Below are 23,531 nucleotides of genomic sequence, written 5' to 3' on the forward strand. Positions count from 1 at the left end.
GCAAACCTTCACTCAGGGGCTCACTCAAGTTCTGCACCCAACCCCAGTCCATCTCATCCTGGGGAATGTCTGGTCCCCAAAACCCCAAGAGGAATCTCCGAGTCCTTACCCCACATTCCATCCCCCCTCTCTTGGGGGCTCCTTGCCTGGCTGGCTCAGTTCTTAGCAACCCACCCTCGGGTGAGCCAGGCTGTAAGGGGCCACCCTGCTTCCCCCCATCCATGGTGGGTGCTGAGCCCTAGCCCTGGCTGTGGGGCAGAGAGAGATCCCTGGGGGAGGTCCCTTTGCTGCTGGGGTGCAGCACAGCACCCCCAAATCCCCCTGGACAGCAATGACGACAGCACACAGAGTGGGAAGGGTTCAGCTGTATTTTGACTCTGGAAGAAAATATAGGCAGTAATACAGAAGCTTTGCAAGCATGGATACATACACGGCCTCCCCAAAACCCACTGGAGTGGGGGGCTTGTCCTGGCACCTGCTCCAGCCCCCCGCCCCCCTCCCCGCACTCGAGGCTGGGGGGGCTGTGGGCATTTCCCAATCGAGGCAAAAAGCCAAGATATCCGTCAACGGCTGGATGGACTCTTGCAAAGGGGGAAACTGCCCCTACCAGATCCCAAAATCCACCTCACTTGAACAAAAAGCTTTCCTAGGTGCTTTCCTGGCAAACCAGCTCTGACCTGGACTGAGCATCTTTCGCCTTATCCCTGGAACGGCTCCTGAGCTCTGGCCACCAGACGTGAGCCCGAATAACCGCAGCCAAGATAAACTAGGGTGAACCCTGCTGGATGCAGTGGCTCCCAAAGAGGGGGCCTGGGGGGCCCCACTGGGGCTGAGCTTGTGGGACCCAGGTCCATCACCTCAGCTGTCAAATCCATCTGGTCCCCGAATGCAGCTCCCGTGGGTTTTCACTTCCCCATCTCCATCTCCAATCGATGCCGTGTGGGGTCCAAGGGGGTTCCCAGCCCGGCCCCCGCCTCAGCTAAGGCACAACTCGGCTGATTAAGAAAAAGGGAACCCAAAGGGCAAGAGGTGCCTGGGATGGGGAATGTGGGGAATACAGTACATAGAGCGCCGGGAGTGCAGGCGGGCAGGAGGCTGGGGAGGGGGCAATGGCCACGGAGAGACATGGGCATCGCCCGCGAGCTGCCAGGGGCCCCCGCGCCAGCACCGCCGGGAATCACGATTCAAAAAAAGAGAGAAAAAGGGAATTTTGGCTTCAGATCCCAAGAAAAAGGGTTGTAAAGGCACTGTGCTCCACTTGAGACAGGACAGCAGCCCCTGTGGCACGCAGCTCCGGTGGGGATGGCTGCACTTCTCCCTGTCCTATGTAAAAAGCTTTGGCAAAAAAGGTACAATCTAAGGAGCATTTCAACTACGAACTCCTCCTGCATGGCTGCTCCATAAACACAATTCTTTGCTGTCTTTGGCTGAAGTTCTAAAAAATATTTGAAGCTGAAAAGCTATTTTTTGGTTTGGTTTTTTTTATATAGAAATAGATTTTTTCTTTACAAAAAAAAATCAAAGCATCTTTTAGCACTTTTAATATATATATATATATAAAATTCCTGCTATAGAAAACAAAAAAAACCAACCTTGGTTTTTGATATCTTGTTTTTCAAGGGAAAAAAAAAATTTCTCTTGCTTTGGGAAAAAAAAAACCTAGCTGGAGACGGGCAGGAACCACAGGAATGCGCCACGGAATTACATGATGCTGCAGTTCTGCACAGCCTGAGCCTAGGAGGGAGAAAGAAAAAAAAGAGAGTTAAGAAGACCTCAGTGTCACCATCAATTTGCTCTGACTGCAAAGTGTCCAGTGGGATCCTTTGGATGCCCACAGTGCCCTCCTCCATCCTGGCCCTTGGGGTGTGATAAAAGAATCCTCCAAAGCTGGGATGTCCATAACTCTAAAATTTGAGAATTAGGGGTATGTGATATATGAGGATTATAATATTGACTAAGAGTATCAATATAGAATATATTATATATTAATCCAATACACAGATATAAAATATATATTCATGTGCTGAAATATTCACATTACCAGCATGAACAACACTTAGCAGCAGTGGAATGAGTGATGTGGAGGATGGGGAATGCTCTGGGGTGCCAAGGGGACCAAGCATAAGATGGAATGGGGTGGGAAGCTGCTATGGCCAACATCCCTTTCCAATCCCTCTCAGAATCTCCCATCCCTTATAAAGGCCCGTGCCAGCCCAAAGAGGAAGAGGAAAAGCAGGGAGAAGGAGAGGTGGGACAGGATAGGACCCTTGCAGCACTGTTGGGAAAGGACAATGCCAGGACAGGGTGGAGACCCAGCAGCACCAGGACAGTGCCAGGGACTGGGAATGGCACTGACCTGCCTGCGGGGGCTGGAGTTCCCCAGGAGGTAGTTCCTGGACACCAGGCTGTCCCCGAGACCGATGCCAGAGTCGCCCATGCTGCGGTAGCTGCGGGTGACGGTCACGCTGGAGGAGGACGAGCCCGAGGACATGGTGTTGATGCCGGCATTCTGGGTGCCCGACTTGTCAGCCGGCTGACCACACGTGCCACAGACGACCGTGCGGGAGCGCAGGTTGTATTCACCAGGATCCCCAGAGCCACTGCAGCTACCCTAGACATGGGGGGGACAGACAAAACGACCTCAAGCCCCTGCCAGAGCATCCTCTGCCTTGAGCCCCTGCCCTGAGGATGGTGGCAGCAGTGGTGTGACCCAGGAGAGCTCTTCACATTAGGCCTTGAAGAGAGTCTGACTCACCTGTCCTCTCCATCACATGGTTTAAAAATAATAAAATAGAATCCTTATTATGTGTTTCTAATCCCAAGTGACTGGGGCCAGCACACTACCAGTGGGTGACCAGCCCTTCTGCCCTGGCCTTGCACCCTGAGCTCTCAGCACATGGGAGACACCTGAACTGTGCTCCTGAAAACATCGTCTTCCTCGCCACTTTGTGAGCTGGCAGCTTTCCCATGGGAAATTTGCTCTTGGAAAGGATTCAGCCTCCAGACGAATGGGCAGCACTGGCTGCAGGAGCTTGGCTCCTCTGTCCAGGGATAGTCAATATAGAAGAGAATCACAGAATCATGGAATGGTTTGCGTTGGAATGGACTTGAAAGCTGATCTCATTTCAGCTTCCTGCCATGGGCAGGACACCTTCCACTATCCCAGGTTGCTCCAAGCCCCATCCAACCTGGCCTTGCACACTTCCAGGGATGGGGCAGCCACAGCTTTCCTGGGCACCCTGTGCCAGGGCCTCTCCACCCTCACAGGGAACAATTTCCTTCCAGTATCCCATCTAACTCTGCCCTCTGTCAGTGGGAAGCCATCCCCCTTGTCCTGTCACTCCAGGCCCTTGTCCAAAGACCCTTTCCAGATGTCTTGGGGCCCCTTTAGGCCCTGGAAGGCACTCTAAGGTCTCCCAGGAGTCTTCTTTTCTCCAGGCTGCCCCTAACTCTCCCAGCCTGTCTCCAGAGCAGAGAGACTCCAGCACCAGACTCAGGGCACCTTCATGGCTGCTTCTGGACTTGCTCCAGCAATTCCATGTCCTTGTGCTGGGGGCCTGAGAACTGGACCCTGCACTGCAGGTGAGTCTCACAAGGGCAGAGTAGAGGGGGACAATCCACTAGCTCAACCTGCTGATACCAGTCTTGGCACAGCTCTTCAGATCCAGAGAACTCAAAGGGAAGTGCATGAGGGACGCCCCATTTTGCTCCTGCAGAGCTCTGGAAGTGGCATCCAGAAGATTTTTCATCATCACTGAGGCACGGCTTGGCCACGATGGCACCTCTCTGCAGGTGATTCCTGTGGGCATCTCGTGTGCAGGACACACACACCCCGCAGGATGGGCTGGTGGGGGATGCTGGGCTGCAGCCAGGGATGCTTCTTTGGGAGAAGTGGCTGCAGCTCTGCTCCTGGCATGCTGCCTGCTCTCTGCCCACTGCCTGCTCTCTGCCTGCTGCTCCTCCTGGTGCATGTTTCAGCTCCGTATGAGGAATGATGAGCTGAGAGGAAGGACAAAGCCACCTCTGGATTTGTTCCAGCACCCTCATGAAGCAGAGAGGACAGAGCAGCTGCTGACAAGAAGTGTTGTCCATCAACTTCCCACCATCCTATCCTCCAAGCAATGCTGGGTACCAGCTCAGCCTCCCTCTGACTCCTCTGGCCCTTTTCACGGCATGTCAGGGTTGCTTAGGGTTGGAGACAACTTCCAGCAAGGTCTTCAGAGCTTTTTTAGTGAACAGCAATCTCCTCCAGGTGCCAGAGGTCTCTTGGCTTCTCTCATGCAGCTGTTTCCACAGCAGCCTCCCGCTGCCTGCTCCTATGTGCCTGATCCTGTGTGATGCTGAGCTGCCTCCCACCCTGACTGCGACTGAACCTGCATCCCCTCGGACCCCTTGGGACCAGCAGCATCCCCAGCGCCCTACTCACATGGTGATGGCGGTGGTGGATGCTCATTTCATCATCGTCCTCATCCTCATCATCGTTGATGATCACAGTGCGGACCAGTTTCCGCATGGCCACCTCCTGCGGGGGACAGGAGGTGAGTTGGGAGGTTCAGTGCCTGCCACCCCCCTGGCCCACGCCCGAGCTGCCTCTGGCTCTCACCTCCCCATTGGAGTTGATGAGGGCGGTGCGCAGGCTGTCCCCGGAGCCCCAGCTGCTCTGGGCTTTCCACACCACATTGCTGGGAGGGCTGTGGGTTGCTCCAGCTCCCGAGGCCCAGATCTAGGGAGAAAAGCAGGAGAAAAGGGACTTCTCAGGTCTGCAGACTCCAGCCCAGGGACAGGGGTCTATCACCACAAAAAGTGACACACCAACCACTCCATGTCACCAGTGGCCTGGCAGGGTTTGGGATCTTGCCTGGATCCTCCACCAGGCAGTGACTCACCGTGACCACCTGGCCAGCCTTCAGGGTGAACTTTGGGGGGAAGCGGTAGGTAATGGGGGGATCATCCCCATTTTGCCGCTTGATTTGCCAATTCCCCATCGCCTGGTCCTGTGAGAGAGAGTAGAGACCCTCAGAACCCCGGTTCCTCTCCAACTTGTCCCATTCACCTCCTGCCTGTAGGGTGAAGCAGGGCTGAACCTCACCCCAGGGACTCTACGGATCTCCCCGAAGGCAAACTCACCTCGTTGGACTTGTTCCTGAGACGGACGAACTTGCCCTCCAAGTCCACCTCCTCCACGCCAACACGGCCGCTGGTCCGGGCATGGTGGGAGAAGCTGGTCCGGCTCTCACTGTCCTCCAGCTTCCGCTTCTTGGAGGAGCCTGGGGTGGACAGGTGGCTTCGGGATGCACCTTTGTGGGATGAAGGGCTGGGGGACAGCCTCAGCCTGGCAGGGGGAGAAGAGGAGATGAAGCCAGGGCGACACAAGGGCTGGGACTCACATAGCCCAGAGCTGGGCACAGCACCCTGTGCTCACCGCTCCTCCTCGCCCTCCAGCAGCTTGCGGTAGGCGTTGATCTCCATATCCAGAGCCAGCTTGATGTCCAGCAGCTCCTGGTACTCATCCAGCTGCTGCTGCATGCGTGCCCGCATCTCGGCCATCTCCCGCTCCTTGTCGGAGAGCAGGCGCCGGTTGGTCTCACGTTCCCTGGCCAGGATATCCTCCAAATCGTGCAGCTTCGCTTCCTTGGCAGCCAACTGCGGGGAGGGAAGGTGAGGGCGGCCACTCCACCCGGGGCCGTGCCCAGAAGGGGACCATCCCCAGGGCAGACATCCCAAGGAACCCTTTGGTCTCAACTCACCTGCTTCTGCAGCTGGCTGACTTCTGAGGAGAGGTTATCAATGCGGATGCGGGTCTGCTGCAGCTCCTCATGGGCAGCACCCACCATGTTGCTGTTCCTCTCAGCTGACTGCTTGGCATTCTCCAGCTGGGGGACAGGACAGGGATCAGCATCTCAGCACCCACAGCCCCCCTGTGCTCTGTGGGGCTGGAGGGAGAGGAGAGTGGCGTGGGGAGGCTGCTCACCTTCGCCCCGTAGGTTTTCTCCAGTTCCTCCTTGTAAAGCCTGATCTGGGCTTCATGCTGGCTGCGCAGCTCCTGCAGGGCCTCGGAGAGCTTGCTCTCGAACTCGCGCTGCCGCCCATTGTCGATCTCCACCAGCCGGGTCTCGTGGCGCCGCTTGGTCTCCCGCAGCTCCTGGGGACAGGCCAGGGGACACTGTGTCACCTCAGGGAGGGGACACAACACATGCAGTGGGGGTTATCACAAGTGATCCCAGCCCCACTGCAGCACACCACAGCTCACCTCACTGTAAATGTTCTTCTGGAATTCAAGCTCTTCCTTCAGCGTCTGCAGCCGGTTCTCAGCATCCACGCGGCGCAGCATCTCATCCTGCAGCTGTTTCTTGGCTTCACCCAAGGCACTTTCCAGCTGGCAGGGAATTGAGAAGGACCATCACAGCGGGCTCTGGGCACTGCACCCGGCACGGCTGGGGACCCACCACCCACCTGCATCTGCCCCACAGCCCCTGGCATGGCGAGGACCTGGCAGCCCCCAGGTAGGGGGGTATAAAAGGGACCCCTGGGTCAGCTGGAGACAGAGCTGCCACTGCTCACCTTGGCCACCTGTCCCCTCAGGTCCCGCACTTCAGTTTCCAGATTCCTCTTCTCACCCAGGGCCGTGGAGAGCGCAGCCTCCTTGGAATTAAGCAAAGCCTCCACGTCCTTAAGGCGTGCCTGGGCAGTCAGCAGATCCCCTTCCTTCTTGGCATTCCTGCAGGGCAAAGGATGGCACAGGTGAGTGGCATGGCAGGAAGAATCATAGTCATCGGGAAATGATGGAATTGCTTGGGTGCAAAGGGACCTTAAAGCACATCTCATTCCACCCCCTGCCATGGGCAGAGACATCTTCCACTATCCCATGTTGCTCCAAGCCCTGTCCAACCTGGCCTTGGACACTTCCAGGGGCAGCACTCTGCAACCTGTGCCAGGGCCTCATCACCCTGACAGGGAAGAATTCCTTCCCAATATCCCATCTAACCCTGCCCTCTTGCAGTGGGAAGACATTCCCCTTTGTCCTGTCACTCCAGACCCTTGTCCAAAGTCCCTCTTGAAATTTTGGGGTCCCTTTAGGTACTGGAAGGGACTCTTAAGGTTATGTCAAGCTTCTCATCCACCAACACCTCCAAGTTCTTCTCCTCAGGGCTGTTCTCAGAAAAGCCTGTGCACTGTACCCCAAGCACAAAGAGTGGCACGCTGCCCCCGAAAGAGCTGCACCACTGTCCCTAACAACCACCCACCAAGGGGACCAGCATTTCCCAGCCACTTGGCACACCCAGCCCTAGTTTGGATACTGGAAAGCAGGAAGGGCTGGGAATGACTGGGGGAGCAGGAGGAGCCTCAGGGTGCAGCTCCCATGGGCAATATGCACACCCACGGCATGGCTGCATCGCAGGAGACCAGTGCTGATGAGGCTGGGGCTGGAGTGGCACAGTGTGGCATGGTGGGACACAGTGCAGTGCACTGGGACATTGTGGAGCGCGTTGGGGTGTGGCACAATGTGGTACAGCGTGACATGGAGCAGCACTACGTGGTGTGGCAGAGCCCCCCATGGCATGATAGAGTCAAACGTGGTGTAGTGTGGCTCAGCATGGCATGGCATTGTGTGACACGGGGCTGGATGGGGCAGCAGCAGCTGGGGAGGAGCTGAAACTGCCCCATAGCCAGTGTTGCCCACCTGAGGTGGGCAGGCAGAGGAGTCTGTGGCACCCTGCCAGTGCCAATAGTTCTGTGCCTCTCCTGGAGTGGACAGGGGGCACCAGGCGATGAGTGGGGTCTGGGGGCCGCGCTGGTGTGGCTGTGCCTCGCCATGAGCTCAGCTGTTGCTCAGTGGATGCAGAGCTGTGGTGCCTCAGCCCCCCAGTCCAACCTCTGGCATCACCATGCACACTCCTGCACCATCCCAGCACCCACTGCTCCCCTCTCTCTTCCAGCCCTCTGACAGCAGGTCACAGCCATTCCTTACAGACCCACCGTGTGACCAGGGAATCTGATCTGACTGCACCACCAAAACACAGCCTGGAGCTATTTTGGTAGGTCCTATAAAAAGAAAAGGGCCAACGGCCCCCAGCCGCCACCAAGCCCCGGGTGGGATTGTTACCCCACCTCCCTCAGAACGGGGTGTGGGGCTGGCGGAGGTGGAAGGCGCCCGAGGAGCAGCCGAGGAGCCCCAGGGCCGTGGGGGAGCACTGGCCGCACGCCCGGGGCAGGGACAGCATGCCCGCACCGGGACACCACGGCTCACGAACACCAGGGAGCGGCTGCGGCACCGCCGGCACCCGGCCCATCCCAGGGCAGCCTCCAGACCCACCAGCAACGGGACCCGGGACCAGCAGGGACGGTGTTCCCAGACTCGCAGATGTGGGATGTCAGAAGCTCCTAGATTGGCCAACAGCAGATTTTCCTGCATTTCTTTCCGTTTCCCGACCCGAGCCAGCATGGAGAAGTTATTCTGTTATTTTGCAGACTAAAGCAAAGGTTTCAGAATCCTAGGCTACTGTTTTTAAGCGCAAACCTTGCTTCAAATCCCAGGATATTCCATGTTAACTTGAGGAAGGACAGTTTAAGAAAGTAACAATTCCTATATGTACAGTGTTATAAATGGTATTGTGATGTTGGCTTTTCGCATGTTACATAATTGTTACGAATGTATTGTGATGTTGGTTTTTTTATGTTCCTTAATGTTAGGAAAACCTTGCTTCAAATCCCAGGATATTCCATGTTAAAAGAGTAGGAATTCCACTTGAGAAAGGACAGTTAAAGAAAGTAACAATTCAACATGTACAGTAACGAAATTCAGAACCGCTTAAAGTGCTGCTGTCAGGAAAAGGAGAGCCCAAGAGCCTCTGGGAATCCAGGAACAGCTTGCAGACTTTTTCTTGGAAGTGTGTGAAGACCTATCTTCTGCCTTTCTTTCCATTTCTGAAAGCTCCTTTCCCAGCCCAGAACACTCTTTATTGTGGTGCAAAGGGCTCAGTATAACATACTGGATCTGTAATGAATTCTAGAATGTTTCTGTGGTTGGATTTTCTATTTTCATGTTTGGGACTCTCAGGTAAGAGGGTCTCAATGATATGCATAGAGTATGATTTCACAGCCCATAAATTCCATAAAATAGCCTCTTTTATGTCTAAATAGCATTTAAGCAGTCTAGAGAATTTGGACTTTAGCCCACAGTGGAATAACTGACCAAGAAATGCTGCTGGTCCCCCTTTTCCAGGGAACCACAGTCTCGCTTGCCAGAGCTGCTGCTGGAGCTCTGTGCTGGGTTCTTCCTGTTCAACCCACTCCTTTTGTGCCAGTGACTCATAGGACAAGAATGCCAACTGGGAGGGGATCCGAGGCTCCAAGGCTCACTGCAACCAGCGCTTGAGGCCGAGTTTTCCCATCTGGCCCTGGCTCATCCCCACAGCCAGCGTGGCCACCCCAGCACTCCTGATGGGGTCCAGTCCTGTCCTTCCTGATGGAATGAACTGCCATGTGACTCCAGGAAGAGCTCATCCCTGGTGTTTTGCTGCTGCTCTTTGCTCGCCGTGTCAGCTGTGGAGGTTTGGCTACAGCTAGAGCACACTGGCTTTTCGGGATGGGGCTCTGGCAAGACCTGAATCGTATGACTCTGTCAAGGGACAGCAGTTCCATTGGTAAGTGACAAACGGAGGGAAAAATCCTGATGGTTACACTTGTGTCTGCAGCAGATTTGCCCTCTCCAGGGACCAGAGGGATCCAGGGCTCTGGGCATCAGCGCCTGGAAAGCCCCATAGTAAACCCCAGATGATTCGAGGACAAATCCTTTTTCCTTAGAAGCCTCCTGTGTTCAACTCTGGATTCCACCACGAGGAGCAGAGTCAGAAGCTCAGAGCTCTCCAGCCATGGGGCTGTTTGGGGTAGTTCTGCCAGAGGGAGAGGGGTGAGACAAATCCTCTTCTGTCCTCTGCTCCAGTGGTCTGCAGAACTCGGCTCCCTGGGACCCGAGCATCTCCCCCCATACTCCTTCCAAACACACCCTGACCCCGAACGTGGCAGCAGCCTCTGGATGAGGGATCAGCACACAGGCAAGCCCTCTCTGGCCCTGGGGACCCCCAGCCCACCGCTTCACACCAGCCCTGTTGATCCCCGCTCCAGCCCAGTCAAGCTTTGAGTTTTCCCTTCTCCTGCTCTCAGGTCCTGCTTTTATTCCCCGGAAGCCTCACAGGCTCCAGCTGGCGCTGGGCTAAAAATAAAAACTTCCATGGCAGCCGTGTCGCTCCCACTTCCCTGGAGAGGAGGACGAAGCCGGACCTTCCTTCTCCTCCTCCCCAGAGGCTTTCACTGGCCTCTCCATCCTGCCTGCTAGAGCCTACAAGATCCCAAATTCTCCAGTGAAAAGGGAAGCAGAGACTCATTCTGGAGGGCTGGGTGCCTCCAAATCCCACAGGATTTGATCCCCTGTGCTGGGAGAGCCATGAGTAAAAACAATCCAAGAGAAGAAAAAACAACAGAGGCATCAAATCCTCAAGAAACAAATGTCTCAAGAGAAAAGATGGAGGGAAAAGGGGCCTCAAGACGTTTTATTTTTAGCTTTTAAAAGCAGGAAGAAGGAAAAAAAAAAAAGATTGAAAATTGCAGCTGAGCTGCCAGAAAATCCAAATGTTAATGGAAAGTTGGATCTGCTCTGGCTGTGCTCAGCACAGACAGACATGAGGCTGCGAAGTCGACGCGACGGATTCAGAGAGGGCTCAGGACAGCCCCGCAGAGCAGCATCTGCTACTGCTTCCCCCCACTCTGCCCCAAAATCCCAGCCAGGAAACCTGGCAGGCCTGGGCTCTCCCTCTGGAAAAGTCAAGACAGGACAGAGTCATCAGAGCTCGTTGGAACAGCTCCAGGCATGAGCCCACCATGCTGCTGGAAAGATGCCAACCCTCTCCGAGATGCCAGAGCCCACTCAATGCATTTTTATGAAACACTCCTTGGTTTCCCTCTCCACTATTAACCCCGTAAGTGTTCCTGAAGCTTGGGCAGCACTGGGCTTCATACACTGGAAGAGGACCAATGAGTGGGATAGAGCTGGTGGAGGCGCAGGCATTCCCCTCCTTCCCTGCCTCCAAATCGCAGCTGCCCCAGCTTGGAGAAGGTGCCAACTCAGGGAACTCGCTGGCTCCTGCCCCACCCATAAATCTTTATGGACATTGCAAATTCCCCAGGACTGCCGGTCTCAGTCCCACCTGGCTGCCAGGGGCCACTCCCGGCTCCCGGCCACGCAGGCTGAGAACGCTATCCCAGAAAAGGCTTTGACATGTTTACAGCTTGGGAACCTGAGGCAGGAGTGGCAGTGTGTGCCCATGGAAGTCTCTGATTGCTGGGAGGACCCAGAAAACCTGCTTTGCCCCACCTTGGGCAGGCTGCTCTCTGTGGCACTGCCCCCAGTGCCAGGGATCTGTCCCAGGACCACCACACGTATCCCAGGGATCACTCCCCCATCCCAGGGATCACTGCCCCGTTGCAGGGATTGTTCCCCAATCCCAGGGACTGTTTCCCCATCAAGGATTGTTCCCCCATCCCAGGGACCAGGGCCCCACGGGACAAGCAGCAGAGACAGCATGAGGAGAGGCGGACCTGGAAAACCTCTGCAGTGGGGCAATGGGAATGTGGCAAAGCAGCTTCTCCCAGCTTCTGACTCATCTGTGCCGCAGCGCCTCTGCCAAATCACCAGGATAAACATGGGCCGGTCTCCTAGCAGGGGAGCTGGAAATAGCCAGCATGATGTATAGTGAGGACAACATCTGCACGGAGCCGGCATCCTGTTGGGCACCAGAGCCCTGCCAAAGGCAGCTGGGGATGCCAGCACCAGCTGGGCTCACGGATGCATGGAAACAGCTTCCACCCTCTGGCATCAGTGGTGCCAAAGACCCCTCCTGGTGCCAGGGTCAGTGCCGGCCCCGCCGCAAGCTCCTGACACGCTCTTGACATGCTCATCCATGGGGCTGAGGGGCTTGTCCAGCTCCACGTGGCCCCAGTGGAGCAAAAACAGCTCACTGGCATCTCCCAAGAGCTGGGCTTCCCCTCCTGGAATTGGGATCTGGCCTTTCCTTGCACCTTTAAAATGAACCAAAACTGCTGCTTCGTTGGGAGCCAGGAAAAAGCCTTTCATGGGGAGGTAAACGGACCCCCAGTCTAGGATTCCCCAAACCCAAGATGTTCCTGTCCCTCCACAACTCCCCTCACCAGGAACACTGCTGGGAGTGTTCAAGTGTGATGGAACCTGACCATACCAATACCTCCAGCCACACACACCCCTCTGAAGGTTTGAAGGAGCTTTTCTCCTTCTCCTGGATGCACCAGAGCAAAGACCTGTCACCCTTCAGCCTCCCCTCTCACCACAGGAGAAGCACTTCAGCTTCAGCAGCATCACAACCAACTGATGCAGGTGGCTGCAGCATGGACCAACAGCCACGTGCTGTTTAAGAGCTCACAGCACATTTCTGAGAATAGATAGTGTATTAATTGTTTAGAATTAACAATGTTGCAGCTTGGTGCTGTCTGGGGAGCCCCAGAGTTGCTCACTCCCTGTCCGGGCTGTCACGCCAGCTGGTGACTCATCCCAGCCTCCACCAGCAGCTCGGAATGGAAATCCCAAGTCACCAACTGACGCTGCTGTTTGGGCTGAGTCCCCCGTAGTAACAGGACTGTCCATGGTTTTGGAGGGTGGATGGCATTACCAGAGGGGTTTTGGAGCTGGAAAAGGAGGTTTTGCCCTTTTGCCACGTGGGACTCATCGGGGGGAATGGGAAAGACTTGGTTTTCCACAGCCCACATGTTTTTGGGGGAGGTTTGTATCAGGCATAAATCTGTGTGTCTGCACAGACAAAGGGCAGGATTTATCCTCCATGGACAAGTGTCCCAGCTTGGAGCATGTATCACAACACTCCAGCAGGTCTGACAGTGCCTGGCTGCCTGTGAGACCCCCTGCCAACCTGTGGAACCCCATTTGCTGCCTGTAGGACCCCCTCGTTACCCGTGAAACCCCTTTTCCCAGCTGCCTGTAGCTTTTCCAGGGTGCAGCAAGCCCCAGGAGACTGATGCAAAGAGGACGAAAAGTGCAAGGAGGATCAACCACTGGAGACCCCCGAGCTGGGAGCACACAGAGCCCAGCACTGCTTGTGGCTGAGCAAAATGAGGGCAGGATTTCCCTGTGGGGAATGTCCACCACCAAACCCTGGGCTACCTGGAACAAGCCTCCAGACTGGGGTGACATGCAAAGTGCTACCAGTTGAAACTTGATTGGGCAAACCTGGCCCAGTCCCACATCTGTCACCAGAACTGCTCCTGGAGAGCTTGAGAATTGTCTGCATGGCACTGGGAAAACCTGGCCAGTGTCTGTGCAGGTCCTGAGGGGATGGGCTGAGCCCAGGGTTTCCAGAGGGAGGCCAGTTCCTTGCTTGAAAAAACTGCATTGTCCACTGAAAAAGGTCACCAAACACTTGAACAGGCTGCTCGGGGCAGTGGTGGAGTTGCCTTCCCTGGAGAGATTTAACAGACACGTGGCATTTGGGGACATGGCTTAGGGGTGGCCTTGGCAGGGCTGGGAGAACTTGATGATCTTGGAGGGCTTTTCCAACTGAAACTATGATCTGATTCTATCTCTTTATAAATCCTAAAATCTGAGCTGTTTAGAACACCACAATCAAACACTGGTCAACCCCACTCGCAGCCCAGGCTTGGCACAACCCAAACCCATCCATTTTGAACATGCCAGCCTGCCTTTTCCTAGCTTCCCATGGAATCTTGAATTGGGTTACCTAAAAGATACTTGATGGTCTGGAATTGAACCATACTAAATATAGATCAAAGCAATAACACCCTTTATCAAGGAAAAGAAACTTGCTAAAAAAAGCTTGGAGTTGTGCTGGAAAGAGAATTCTTTTAGACACAACTCAAATATGTCAATACACCACCTTCCACACTGCTCAATTCCACCTTCTGAGGACAAGGTTTTGGTAGGAGAGACACGAGAAAAATACTTTGAGATCATGGAATATCCTGAGTTGGAAGGGACCCACAAGGATCATTGATTCCAACTCCTGCACAGGACAGCCCCAAAAATCCCACCACGTGCTTGAGGGTGGTGCCAGCTTATTTTCAAACCCAGAATTTGCTAACAGTTTGCAAAGTTGTCTATTGCTGAATAAAGCCAAAGCCTTTGGGAAGAGGAGGGAAGAAGGAAATTCCAAGTCTTCATGGCACTACTCTGAACACTCACCATGGTAACAAGTGAGTTTTGTATCATTATTATAGTTAAATTATATGTAATGACAAATTAACAATTAAGTTTTGGACTGGATGAAATTTAAGGCGTTTTGCCCAGCCTTGACTATCTCACTCCGACACAGCAAAAGCCAGTTTTTTAATAACTGGGCTAAAACTTAACGGGAAACTTGTGGGTTTGGTTGGGTTTTTTTCTACCTAGAACAGCTCCGAGTGTTGCCCCTCCATGGAAACCCCAGAACATTCCATTCACTTCAATACATCCTTCTCCGGATGAACGAGAAATGCTAAGCCCATAAACCACTATCTCGAAGGATAAAGACAAAGCAGAGATTCCCGGTGTTTCCCTGGGAGATTGGGCATGGCAGGAGCCTTACAAATGGAGTTAAAAACAAGGAGCTGAGTCACTTGTATTAGTCATATCTTCAGGACCAGGAGCACTGGCGGAAAACGGCCATAAGCTTGTGTTTTGCTAGGAGCTGGCAACACAGCCAGGATGTGGAGCAGTGGAGAAGGAGCAGGGATGCAATCCCAGCCCCAGAAGCAAGGAAACATGCTGCCAACACTGCAGATGTGGCTGCAGCTCCCCTTTCCTCTGCTCACATGTGCAGTTCCTGAGCACAAAGGGGTGATGGGAAGGGATGAGGATGTCGCTCTGTACCTGCTGCATCCTGATCCACAATGGAAACCAGGTCCCTGTGCAAGGCGGGACAAGGCAGAAAGGAGCCAAGACTGACAAAACAGGGCAGGAGTTCAAGGCCTCCTTTTTCTCTTCAGAAGCAGCAGCAGCTCACCCTGTTTTTCATAAATTGGGCACGCAAAGCTTCCGGCCAGCAACATTTGCTTAAGAAACAAAGCGAGGGATTGTTGGATCCAGATGCCACACGTATTCCTGGGAACAAAAGGGTTTGCTCTCCCGGCTCCAGCAGCGCAGATAAAGGCAGACGAGGTGTTTACACTGCACAAGGTCTGTTTGCGTGTGGCGGTGGCAGCGAGGCCGGCAAGGGCTGCGCTGGGGCCGCCTGTTTGCGCGCTCCGACCGCCGATATTGAGTCACTGCCGGCACCGGGAGCTCCAGCTGCTGTTGGAGTGGCTGCAGGGATGGGTACAGATAGGATGCCGCTGGGAAAATGCAGCTCAGTGTAGGGATGAGCAGCAACCAAGGTGAATGCCTATGTTTTGCTGTGCTGTGCCATGTGCAGAGCTGCCAGCACACCTCTGCCCACTTTCCCTGCCAGCCTGCACTGTGCCAGGATGGAGCCCAGACCTGCTTGGCACGTGGGCAGGAAATAAGCACTTCCCCAGAGCGAGGACTGCGGTTGTGGCATCCCTAGAAAGCACAATTTAGCCCCAATTGCTGCCTGCACAGAACAGCCTGTGAACAGGACCACCTTGAGACGCTCCAGCCTCCCCACCACCTCCCTTCCGCTCAGCCTCACGTCCCTGCAACACACTCACCACCAGGAAAACCCAGTCCAGTGGCTTTTTGCTCTGGAACTGCAGAGCTGAGGCTGGGTTGCACAAAGCAGCATCTCTGCCCTGAAACAGGGGCCTGGCAGCCACCCAAACAGCAAAGCACGATGCCCAGGGGGGAGGCTGCTCTCCTCAGTGCTCCCCTTCTCCCCTGAAGCCCCCGGGCATGGAAGCTCAACTTAGAAAACACCCCCAGTTTGTCCCAGTGTAGCCTGGTGCCCCGCGGGGAGCATCCTTGCGCCCCACAGATGCTGCTGGGGAGTGGGTTATCGGCTGTCACGCCAGGAAGGAAGGGGCAGAGCGTGACTGCCGGACCGGCGGGGCCCCCCCGAAGCGCGGCCCCGCGGTGCCGCACCCTGCTCCAGCCCAGAGACACACGGCTGAGCGTGACTCATCTCCCCGCTCTGCCAGGGCCCATCCAGAGCCCTGCCACAGCCATGGCGAGCCCACCTCACTGCAAGGAGAGGGGGACACGCGGCTCTTCGCAGTGGGGCAACTGGCCACCCCTCAGTGCCCGTGGGAGCTGGGGCCACGTTTTCTTTGGGCTCCCACCCCTTTGAAGCCCACATTACACATCCACACCCAGAGCTTGGACATTTGTTTGGGCTCATGTGACTCATGTGGGGTTTTAGGGAGAAAAACTGTGTCCTGAAGCTGTTAATGAATAAAAACCCCAACAAACTGGAACTTCTGAGCTCCAGCTGAGCAGCATGGAGATGCCAAGCTCTGTCCGACCAGGATGGCAGCACTGGACTGGATGGCAGGAGGACATGGGTGTGGAAAGCAGTAGCCAGAGCAAGTGGCTGGAGATGGCTTTTGTGCAAGAGGGAGGAGAGACGTCTGCTATCAGAACCTTGCTCCTACAGAGGTGCTTCTGAGCCACTCACAGCCCCGACACAAAAATTCAACAGCTTCAGGAGAGCCCATGTTTGCTTCTACCCTGGCTCCGCCACCTCTCCACAGGGATACGGCGCCAACGCCTGCAATGGTGCAACCCCATAATTAAGGAAGGTACAGTAGAGGCAGGGCAGCACCCACCCTGCACCCTGTGTGCTGGGGAACTTTGTCCCTGCTGCTGTTGCAATTCCTAGCTCTACTAACCGTGGAAGGCAGAAATAGGGCATTGGCTGCAGCTTGGAGGACACCCCAAGCCAAGGGCACCTTCACCTTCCTTGGAAAAAGGTAATTGGTTTATGGTAGAGAACGTGAAATGTTCAGCCTCACCAGGAACGGAGGTGCCCCACCCCAGCTGGGTTTTGTGGTATCTCTGTGGGCTGAGTTCAATGCACTTCTTTAACCAACTTCCACACCCTTTGGCTTTCCCCAGCACCCACACCCCTGGATCCCACCGTGTTTCATGGACACGCTGCGGCATCCTTCACATACAGGAACAAGGAAAAATGTGTGTATTTTATTATACTCTTATCAAGGACGTGGAGTGACAGGGCAAAGCAGAATGGCTTTAAAGTGAGAGGGCAGATTTAGACAAGGTATTAGGAAGAAACTCTTCCCTGTGAGGGTGGTGAGGCCCTGGCATAGCTTGCTCAGAGAAGCTGTGGCTGCCCTATCCCTGGAAGGATAGGGCTTCTCCTGGGTGGCCGAGAGCCTGGCTGTCACACAGATGTCTCTGCAGTCAGGGCTGCAGCTGCCACTGCACCAGGTGGGGCTGGGGGGCTGTGCCAGCACCCACAGTTGTTCAGCTTCACACTGGGGATATTCAACCCTGGGCAGGGAGGGGAAGGGAGCAGAGGCAGGTGGGCACCCAGCCCCGACATCATGCTGTCTGATGGCAGCTGTTGACAGAGACAGGTTTTACATGGCACCAGCCTCAGCTGTTTGGGAACATGCTGAGCTGGTCACAAAGGAACAGGCTCAGCAAACAGCCTCACAAAGAGCAGGATGGCGAAACAGGTAATGCAGCCAGTGATGGGACAGTGGAAGGTGATTCCCAGCTCATCCTGAACCCACTGAGCTGACACTTCCTGGGGAATCCTCCATGTCAGGCCTAATTTTGGCCAGGACTAGAGGAAGAACTCTGGTGAGTTCTTTCCTGGTTGCCAGCAGCATGAAAGGAAACTGCACCTCCCAAAGGGCACAAATTCAGCAGAACATGGAGCTGGCAGCTACCCCACATGTCCCACCCTGGCTGTGCCACCCTCTCTGTCTGCATCCCTGAGCACTACACTGAGAACAACTCCCCGTCCTCTGAGCTCCAGAGTTTGAGTGTTGATGGGATTCAGACAAGTGAAGTGACACGTGCAAGGCTGAAAAACACTTGTGGCAGCATGTGGGACCGGGGCAGGCTGGGACGGGCTGTCAGGGATGGATCCCTTCCCACACCAAACGCAGCCCTGATTCTCTTTGCAATCACTTCTCCTTAATCCTCAGCTCCAAGGATAAGGTCCTTAATTTAACCAGAGTGTATCCTATCATCATAAATATATATAAGGCAACAGGATTTCCTCTCACTCCCCTCATCCCTGGGAAAAGTGAGGGGATGAGCTGTGGCTGGAAGACAATGGCAAACACAGCAATGGGAGAAAACACACCAAAAGTGCTGGAGCATGTTTCTCTGCCACAATTTTTCTTGGAAAAAGAGGGGCTGGATGTTTGCACAGGCGAGAATTCCTCTCCACTGGGAACAGCTAATGAAAACCTTCACCTCGAAGAAACGTTTTGCCACGGAGCCCTCCAGCCCCGCAGTGTGCCAGGGGGGCCGGCATGCCCAGCCAGCCCGAGCTGCTGGCTGCAGATGTCAAGGGACAACCAATGTGTCTGCAGGGCTGGAGAGTCAGGCTGGTGTGTTTAAGAGGGTCCCAGTGGGCCACGAGGGTCTGGACCAGCCCAGCTCTGTGTTGCTGACTCCCCCAAAGTATCCTCAGCTGCACAAGCTGCTCTTTGTTTGCTCCGAAAGGGCAAAGCCTCCTCCCACCCAAAGCATTCCCTCCCTGGCAGGGATTTCATGAGGCAGACGGGGGAGCAGCCCAGGAGCCCAAAGTTTCACCCCACGCAAAATGTTCCAGCACAAGCTCATCGCTGCTGAAGGAAGTGCCCGGCCTCCCAGCAGCACTGAGCCTTAATTCTTTTTCCTCCCTTTTTTTCAACTAAACAGGTTTTGTTTTACCTGCTCCTGCCTGGAGGGGTCATCGCTGAACAAAGCATGGGGTAAAACCCCTCTGGACTGGGGAAGGGTTGGGTTCACCTCCTGGCACCCCAATGCTGCCTCTCTTGCTCTGCCCTTGGATGAGCTTCCTCCCTCCACAACAACGTTTGGGAAATAAGAGATTTGTCCTCATTAGGGTCAGGGATGAGATCTGGGCCCCAGGAGGAAGAGGCCCTGCCAAGGCACTGGCTTAATCAGGTTAGGGGCTGCAATTCAGGAAGGCATCGCTCATCAGCTTTGGTACTAACAAGGGCTGGTTCCTGCCTTGGAGAAGGGAGCTGACCACCACATGGCCACTGCATGGCCGCTCCTCACCCATGCAGTGGGCACTGAATTCCTCAGGGGGCCTCTCCTAGGATTGAAGGCGCCCAAGAGCTGTATTCTACATCCCTGCACCACCACACTGGGGCTTGCACTGACAAATGTCTCCCACTTGCGGGATGGGATGAATTCTCATGGAACAAGGCAAGGGCTGTGGCTCCTGTTCACCCTGTGAGTCAGAAGCCAGCTTAAGGAGAGGGGGCAATGGGCCAAGCACAGAGCATCTCTCCAACCTCTGGTGCCATGCTGGAATCCAGGTGTCCTCCAAGGAGGGACAGAAGCCTGAGGACACCGGGGACAGGGGCATTTCAGACTAGTTCTATCTCTACCCATGGCCTGGGAGGGGATGATGCCAGTGTTGCCAGCACCCCTGAGTCACCAGCCACCCTCACCGCACCCTCTGCTTTGCCTGAAGCGTGGCTACGGCATAGCCAGAGGCCATCCAGAGCTGGGGACACATGTGGCACCGGGACAGGCAGAATTGCCCAGAGGGGTCCCTTGTCCCAGGGCACAACCAGTATCAGGCTGCACAGGGCTGAGGGTCCCCGTGCAAAGAGCCAGGTGAGCACTTTGGGAAACTCCTCCTGGATCACCACTGGAAGCAGCCAAACAGGCAGTGGGAAGATCCCACTGGGAACTTCCCCAAAAGGAAGAGCAGTTGGCCAGGGACAGAGGGGTAGCAGGAGAGAGAGGGCAGGCAGCTCAGCTCTGCTCAGACCCTCCTCCACCCATGCAGCTCTTGCACTCGTGCGTCAGTACTGGTTTGACTGGTCTCTTGTTTGCACACCCTGTCCCCCTCCAGTCAGCACTTCTTTCCCCTCCCCAGACAGAGCATCCAGCAGCCAGGACTGTGTCCATCCAGACATGTCATGCCCTGTCTTCCTGGCCCCCCACCCTCCCTCTGTGCTGCTAAGACAACCCTTGCATCGGGCAGTGGCAATGCTGTGGGTGCTGATAACGCAGCCCTGGGCGCCTGCCCTGCGGGAGATACCCGGTGCTTCCCCAGGGCTGACGGGCACAGTGATGGGTGCAGAGGGCTGCCAGTTACTTTTTAGCCAAAGTGTCCCTGTGTCAAGGACAGTGAAGTGGCCCCAGACCAAGTGGTGACCCAAGGGCTCAGGGTAGGTGGGGAGAGTCGGCAGAGCAGGCCTATCCCTGCCCACCTGGATGGCAGGCAGCAGAACAAGGTCTGAACAGGTCCTTCCTGATCCTGCCAACAGTTCTGACCCCTCCACAGGGTTGGGCTCGTGGCTGCCCCATTCCCTCATGCCCCAAAGATTCGGGACACCCCAGTCAAACTGAGCCCAAAGAGCAACATCGCAGCTCAGACACCAATTGTGCTCCTCTCTCAGCAGCCCTGCCTCATCAAGCAGGTCCCCAGGGACACAAGATGAGCTGCAGCCTCCTTGCAAAGGTTTTGGGGGTTGGAGAGCAGCCCTCATACCACACCCTAGGAAGACGGGACACGCTAGAGGCAGGAATGAACAACACTGGCTTCCCCCGCGTCTCCGCGCTTCCATCTCATCGACCGTGACTCAGAGGTGACTAAACACAGAAACAGCCCTGTCCCCCAGAGCCCCGCGCACCAACTGCTCTCCAAAACCCACTGAAACCCATCTCTCAACCACAAGCTACTCTTCGGGAACCCCCGCGAGTCACAGCACTTTTTCAGGGGATTTGTCAGAGCTCGGGAACAAGCACAGAAGCTCCAGGAGCGCAGCCCATAGCAGGGAAAAATTCCACATCCGTTTTCCACACGGCCGGCTCCACAGCGCAGCCAGCTCCCAGCTCCCCTCCAGCCACGGCTGCGGGCCGGGCATTTTTTCCAGCCCTTGAAAGATCGCGGCCAAGATAGTTCTGGGTTTGCATAACGCAGAAAAAGCCTTTAGACAGCTCAGCTCCTCCTCTCACCAGCATCTGGATCCTTGGGATCCGGGAGCAGGGATCTGGCGAGCCGCAAACCGCCTTATCTGAGGACGGAGCTGCAGCACGGGAAATAGCTAAATATAACCCCACATGGCTTTCGGAGACAGCTGAAACAGGCAGCACACTCCCTCCCTCCCTTCCTCCCTCCCTCCCAGGTAGAGTATTTATGGCATCTACCACGGAAGTTAATTTTAGCCTCTTTTGGTACAGGCTCAAAATGAGGCGTCCAGAATAAGAGGCAAAAGATCAAATGGAAGAAGAAGGGGTTGTCCCGCCACTGCCCAGCCCGGATCCGGCTGCGAGCCAAAGTTGATGACGGAAAGGGATCCGCTCGCTCCGTCCGTGGAACGGGATTTGGGGAACTGAGTGCCATAGGGACACGTCCTGACGCTGCACGGGCTGGCAGAGCCCGGGGGAAGCCCAGTGCCAGCCCCTGCTTGGCCAGCAGTGACATTGGCCAGGGAGCCCCGCGTCCTCAGGGGACCTGTGCTGGCAACCGGTGACAGCCCTGAGGAGGGCAGAGGTACCCAGAGGCAGCAGGGAGGGGTCCACGAGGGGGGGCATTTCTGATGGCAGGGAGGGAAAGAAATGAACCCGATGGGAAGCGGCTGGAGGGATTCGTGCCTCAATGCGGACTGGGAGCACGTCACCCAGTGACAGCTGGTGGGAGGGAGGCATGGGTGCTGCCCACACACTGCTTCCCCCAAAGCCAGGGACCCCACAGAGTAGGAGCAGCTTGGCACAGGGAGAGTTAAGGCAAACAAAACCTGGAGCAGGTTCTTTAATCGGTGCCAAAGACAGCAAAGAAAAATAGGACGAGCAAGCGAAATCTGTAGGCAGGACAGAGCCAGCTGGCTGGCACCGCTTCCCGGGCTGTGCCGGAGCGTGTTTAGGAATAGCTCCAGCATGACGAAGGCAGAGGGGCCGCCAGCCTGGCGCTTGTGCCCCGCATAACACAGACCCTCCGGGGGCCCAGGGCATGTCTGCTCAGCCCCAGCCCCAAGCGTCCCCAGCTCTGCTCCCAAATCCCCTCTCCAAGGGCATCCCGGCCAAAGATGGCGCTTGGAGGGAGAGGGGGAATGACGAGAGAGCTTCTCTCTTCTCTCGGTGCCTACCACAGACACTCCTCCCCGGCTAGGCCACGGATTTTTCCTCTCCCTGCCTCCTCCAGGTCGCTCCTTGTTCCCTTCCCGGCTCCCTGCCAAGCATGACGACAGCAGCCGTCCCACTGCAGTCCCCCCCCATCCCCAGGGCACTCACCGGGCTTTCAGCTCCTTGTGCTCCTCCCGGACTTTACTGAGCTCTAGCTGCAGCCGGGCTCTCTCTTTGGCCACTGAATCCAAGGTCTTGCGGGCATCTGCCAGCTCCGACTCGTAGGCAGCCTTGATGCCCGAGACCTCACGGCTCACCACCTCCTCGGACTCTGTGATGCGGAGCCGCAGGCCGGCGTTCTCCAGCTCCAGCGAGCGCACCTTGTCGATGTAGACGGCCAAGCGGTCATTGAGCTCCTGCAGGTCCTCCTTCTCCTGCAGGCGAGTGATGCGTGTGGGGGACAAGGGGGTCCCCGAAGCCCCGCTGCGGGTGCTCCTTTTCTGGGAAGGCGTCGCCATGGGGTCCGGCGTCGAGGCGAAGGACACGGCACAGGTCACGGCGCGATGTCCCACGCCACCCGCCCAGCTGTCGCGGCAGCTCCTGGTGTCTGAGTGACTTGCTTATATCCCAGCTGGGCTGTTCACTGGGAGGAGGAGCTGCGAGGCGGCAGCGGGTGGAGTTATCCAAAACCTGGGTGGAGACAACTCGCATCAGGCTCAGCCCTTCCTTAGGAAAGGCTGGGAAAGCATCCCTGGGTAAAGAGGCCTTGAGAGGGTGTCTCTGGGGGCACAGTCCGGGGTAACCCCCTTCCACACTCTTTTCTAGGGCGATTCCCCCGGCAGAGGCTGGATTGCAGACTGGGGGGACTTGGCCAAGGTAAAGTGCATCCTGAGAGGGGCTGCAGTAAGGGGGTGCAGCCAGGCACCCCCAGGGCCCTTGGGCTGAGCACCTCCAGGACATCGCTGTCCCACAGGACAGGGCAGGCAGCATCCTAGCAGCTGACCCCAGGGTGTGGGGGGTCCTGGCACACCCTGAATGCAGGAGCCACAGGCTGCACAGGACTCTGGGATCCAGGGACCCAAATACAGTCCCAGGTCACCCAAAACACCCTGGTCTGGGTTTCCCTGAATCCTGAGGAATCCCAAACACAGAGCTCTGGGGCACCAAAGAATATCCCCACCCACCTACCCACTTTCCTGCACTGGTTTTGCTCAGTTCTCTCAGCACTGGTTGTCTCCATTTCCCAGCTCTCCTCAGTGCCAGCTGTGCCAGTTTGTAACTTCCCAAACTCTGAGCACCAGTTGAGCCCCCA

The 23,531-nt window shown here is 55.9% G+C and overlaps 1 protein-coding gene across 1 annotated transcript; it reads right to left on the minus strand.

The window, feature by feature from the left end:
* Nucleotides 1-1,593: 1,593 nt before the first annotated feature.
* Nucleotides 1,594-22,857, minus strand: LMNA (lamin A/C). Its single transcript, XM_048288975.1, has 12 exons — nt 22,388-22,857; nt 6,562-6,718; nt 6,251-6,376; nt 5,972-6,142; nt 5,748-5,873; nt 5,423-5,643; nt 5,128-5,332; nt 4,887-4,994; nt 4,604-4,723; nt 4,427-4,522; nt 2,357-2,611; nt 1,594-1,734 (listed from the first exon to the last, which is right to left on the minus strand). The coding sequence occupies exons 1-12, from the start codon at nt 22,735-22,737 to the stop codon at nt 1,702-1,704; spliced, it is 1,968 nt and encodes a 655-aa protein (XP_048144932.1). The 5' UTR covers nt 22,738-22,857; the 3' UTR covers nt 1,594-1,701.
* Nucleotides 22,858-23,531: the final 674 nt, after the last annotated feature.

This window comes from Corvus hawaiiensis, chromosome 29 (assembly GCF_020740725.1).
Source record: "Corvus hawaiiensis isolate bCorHaw1 chromosome 29, bCorHaw1.pri.cur, whole genome shotgun sequence".
NCBI lineage: Eukaryota > Metazoa > Chordata > Aves > Passeriformes > Corvidae > Corvus > Corvus hawaiiensis.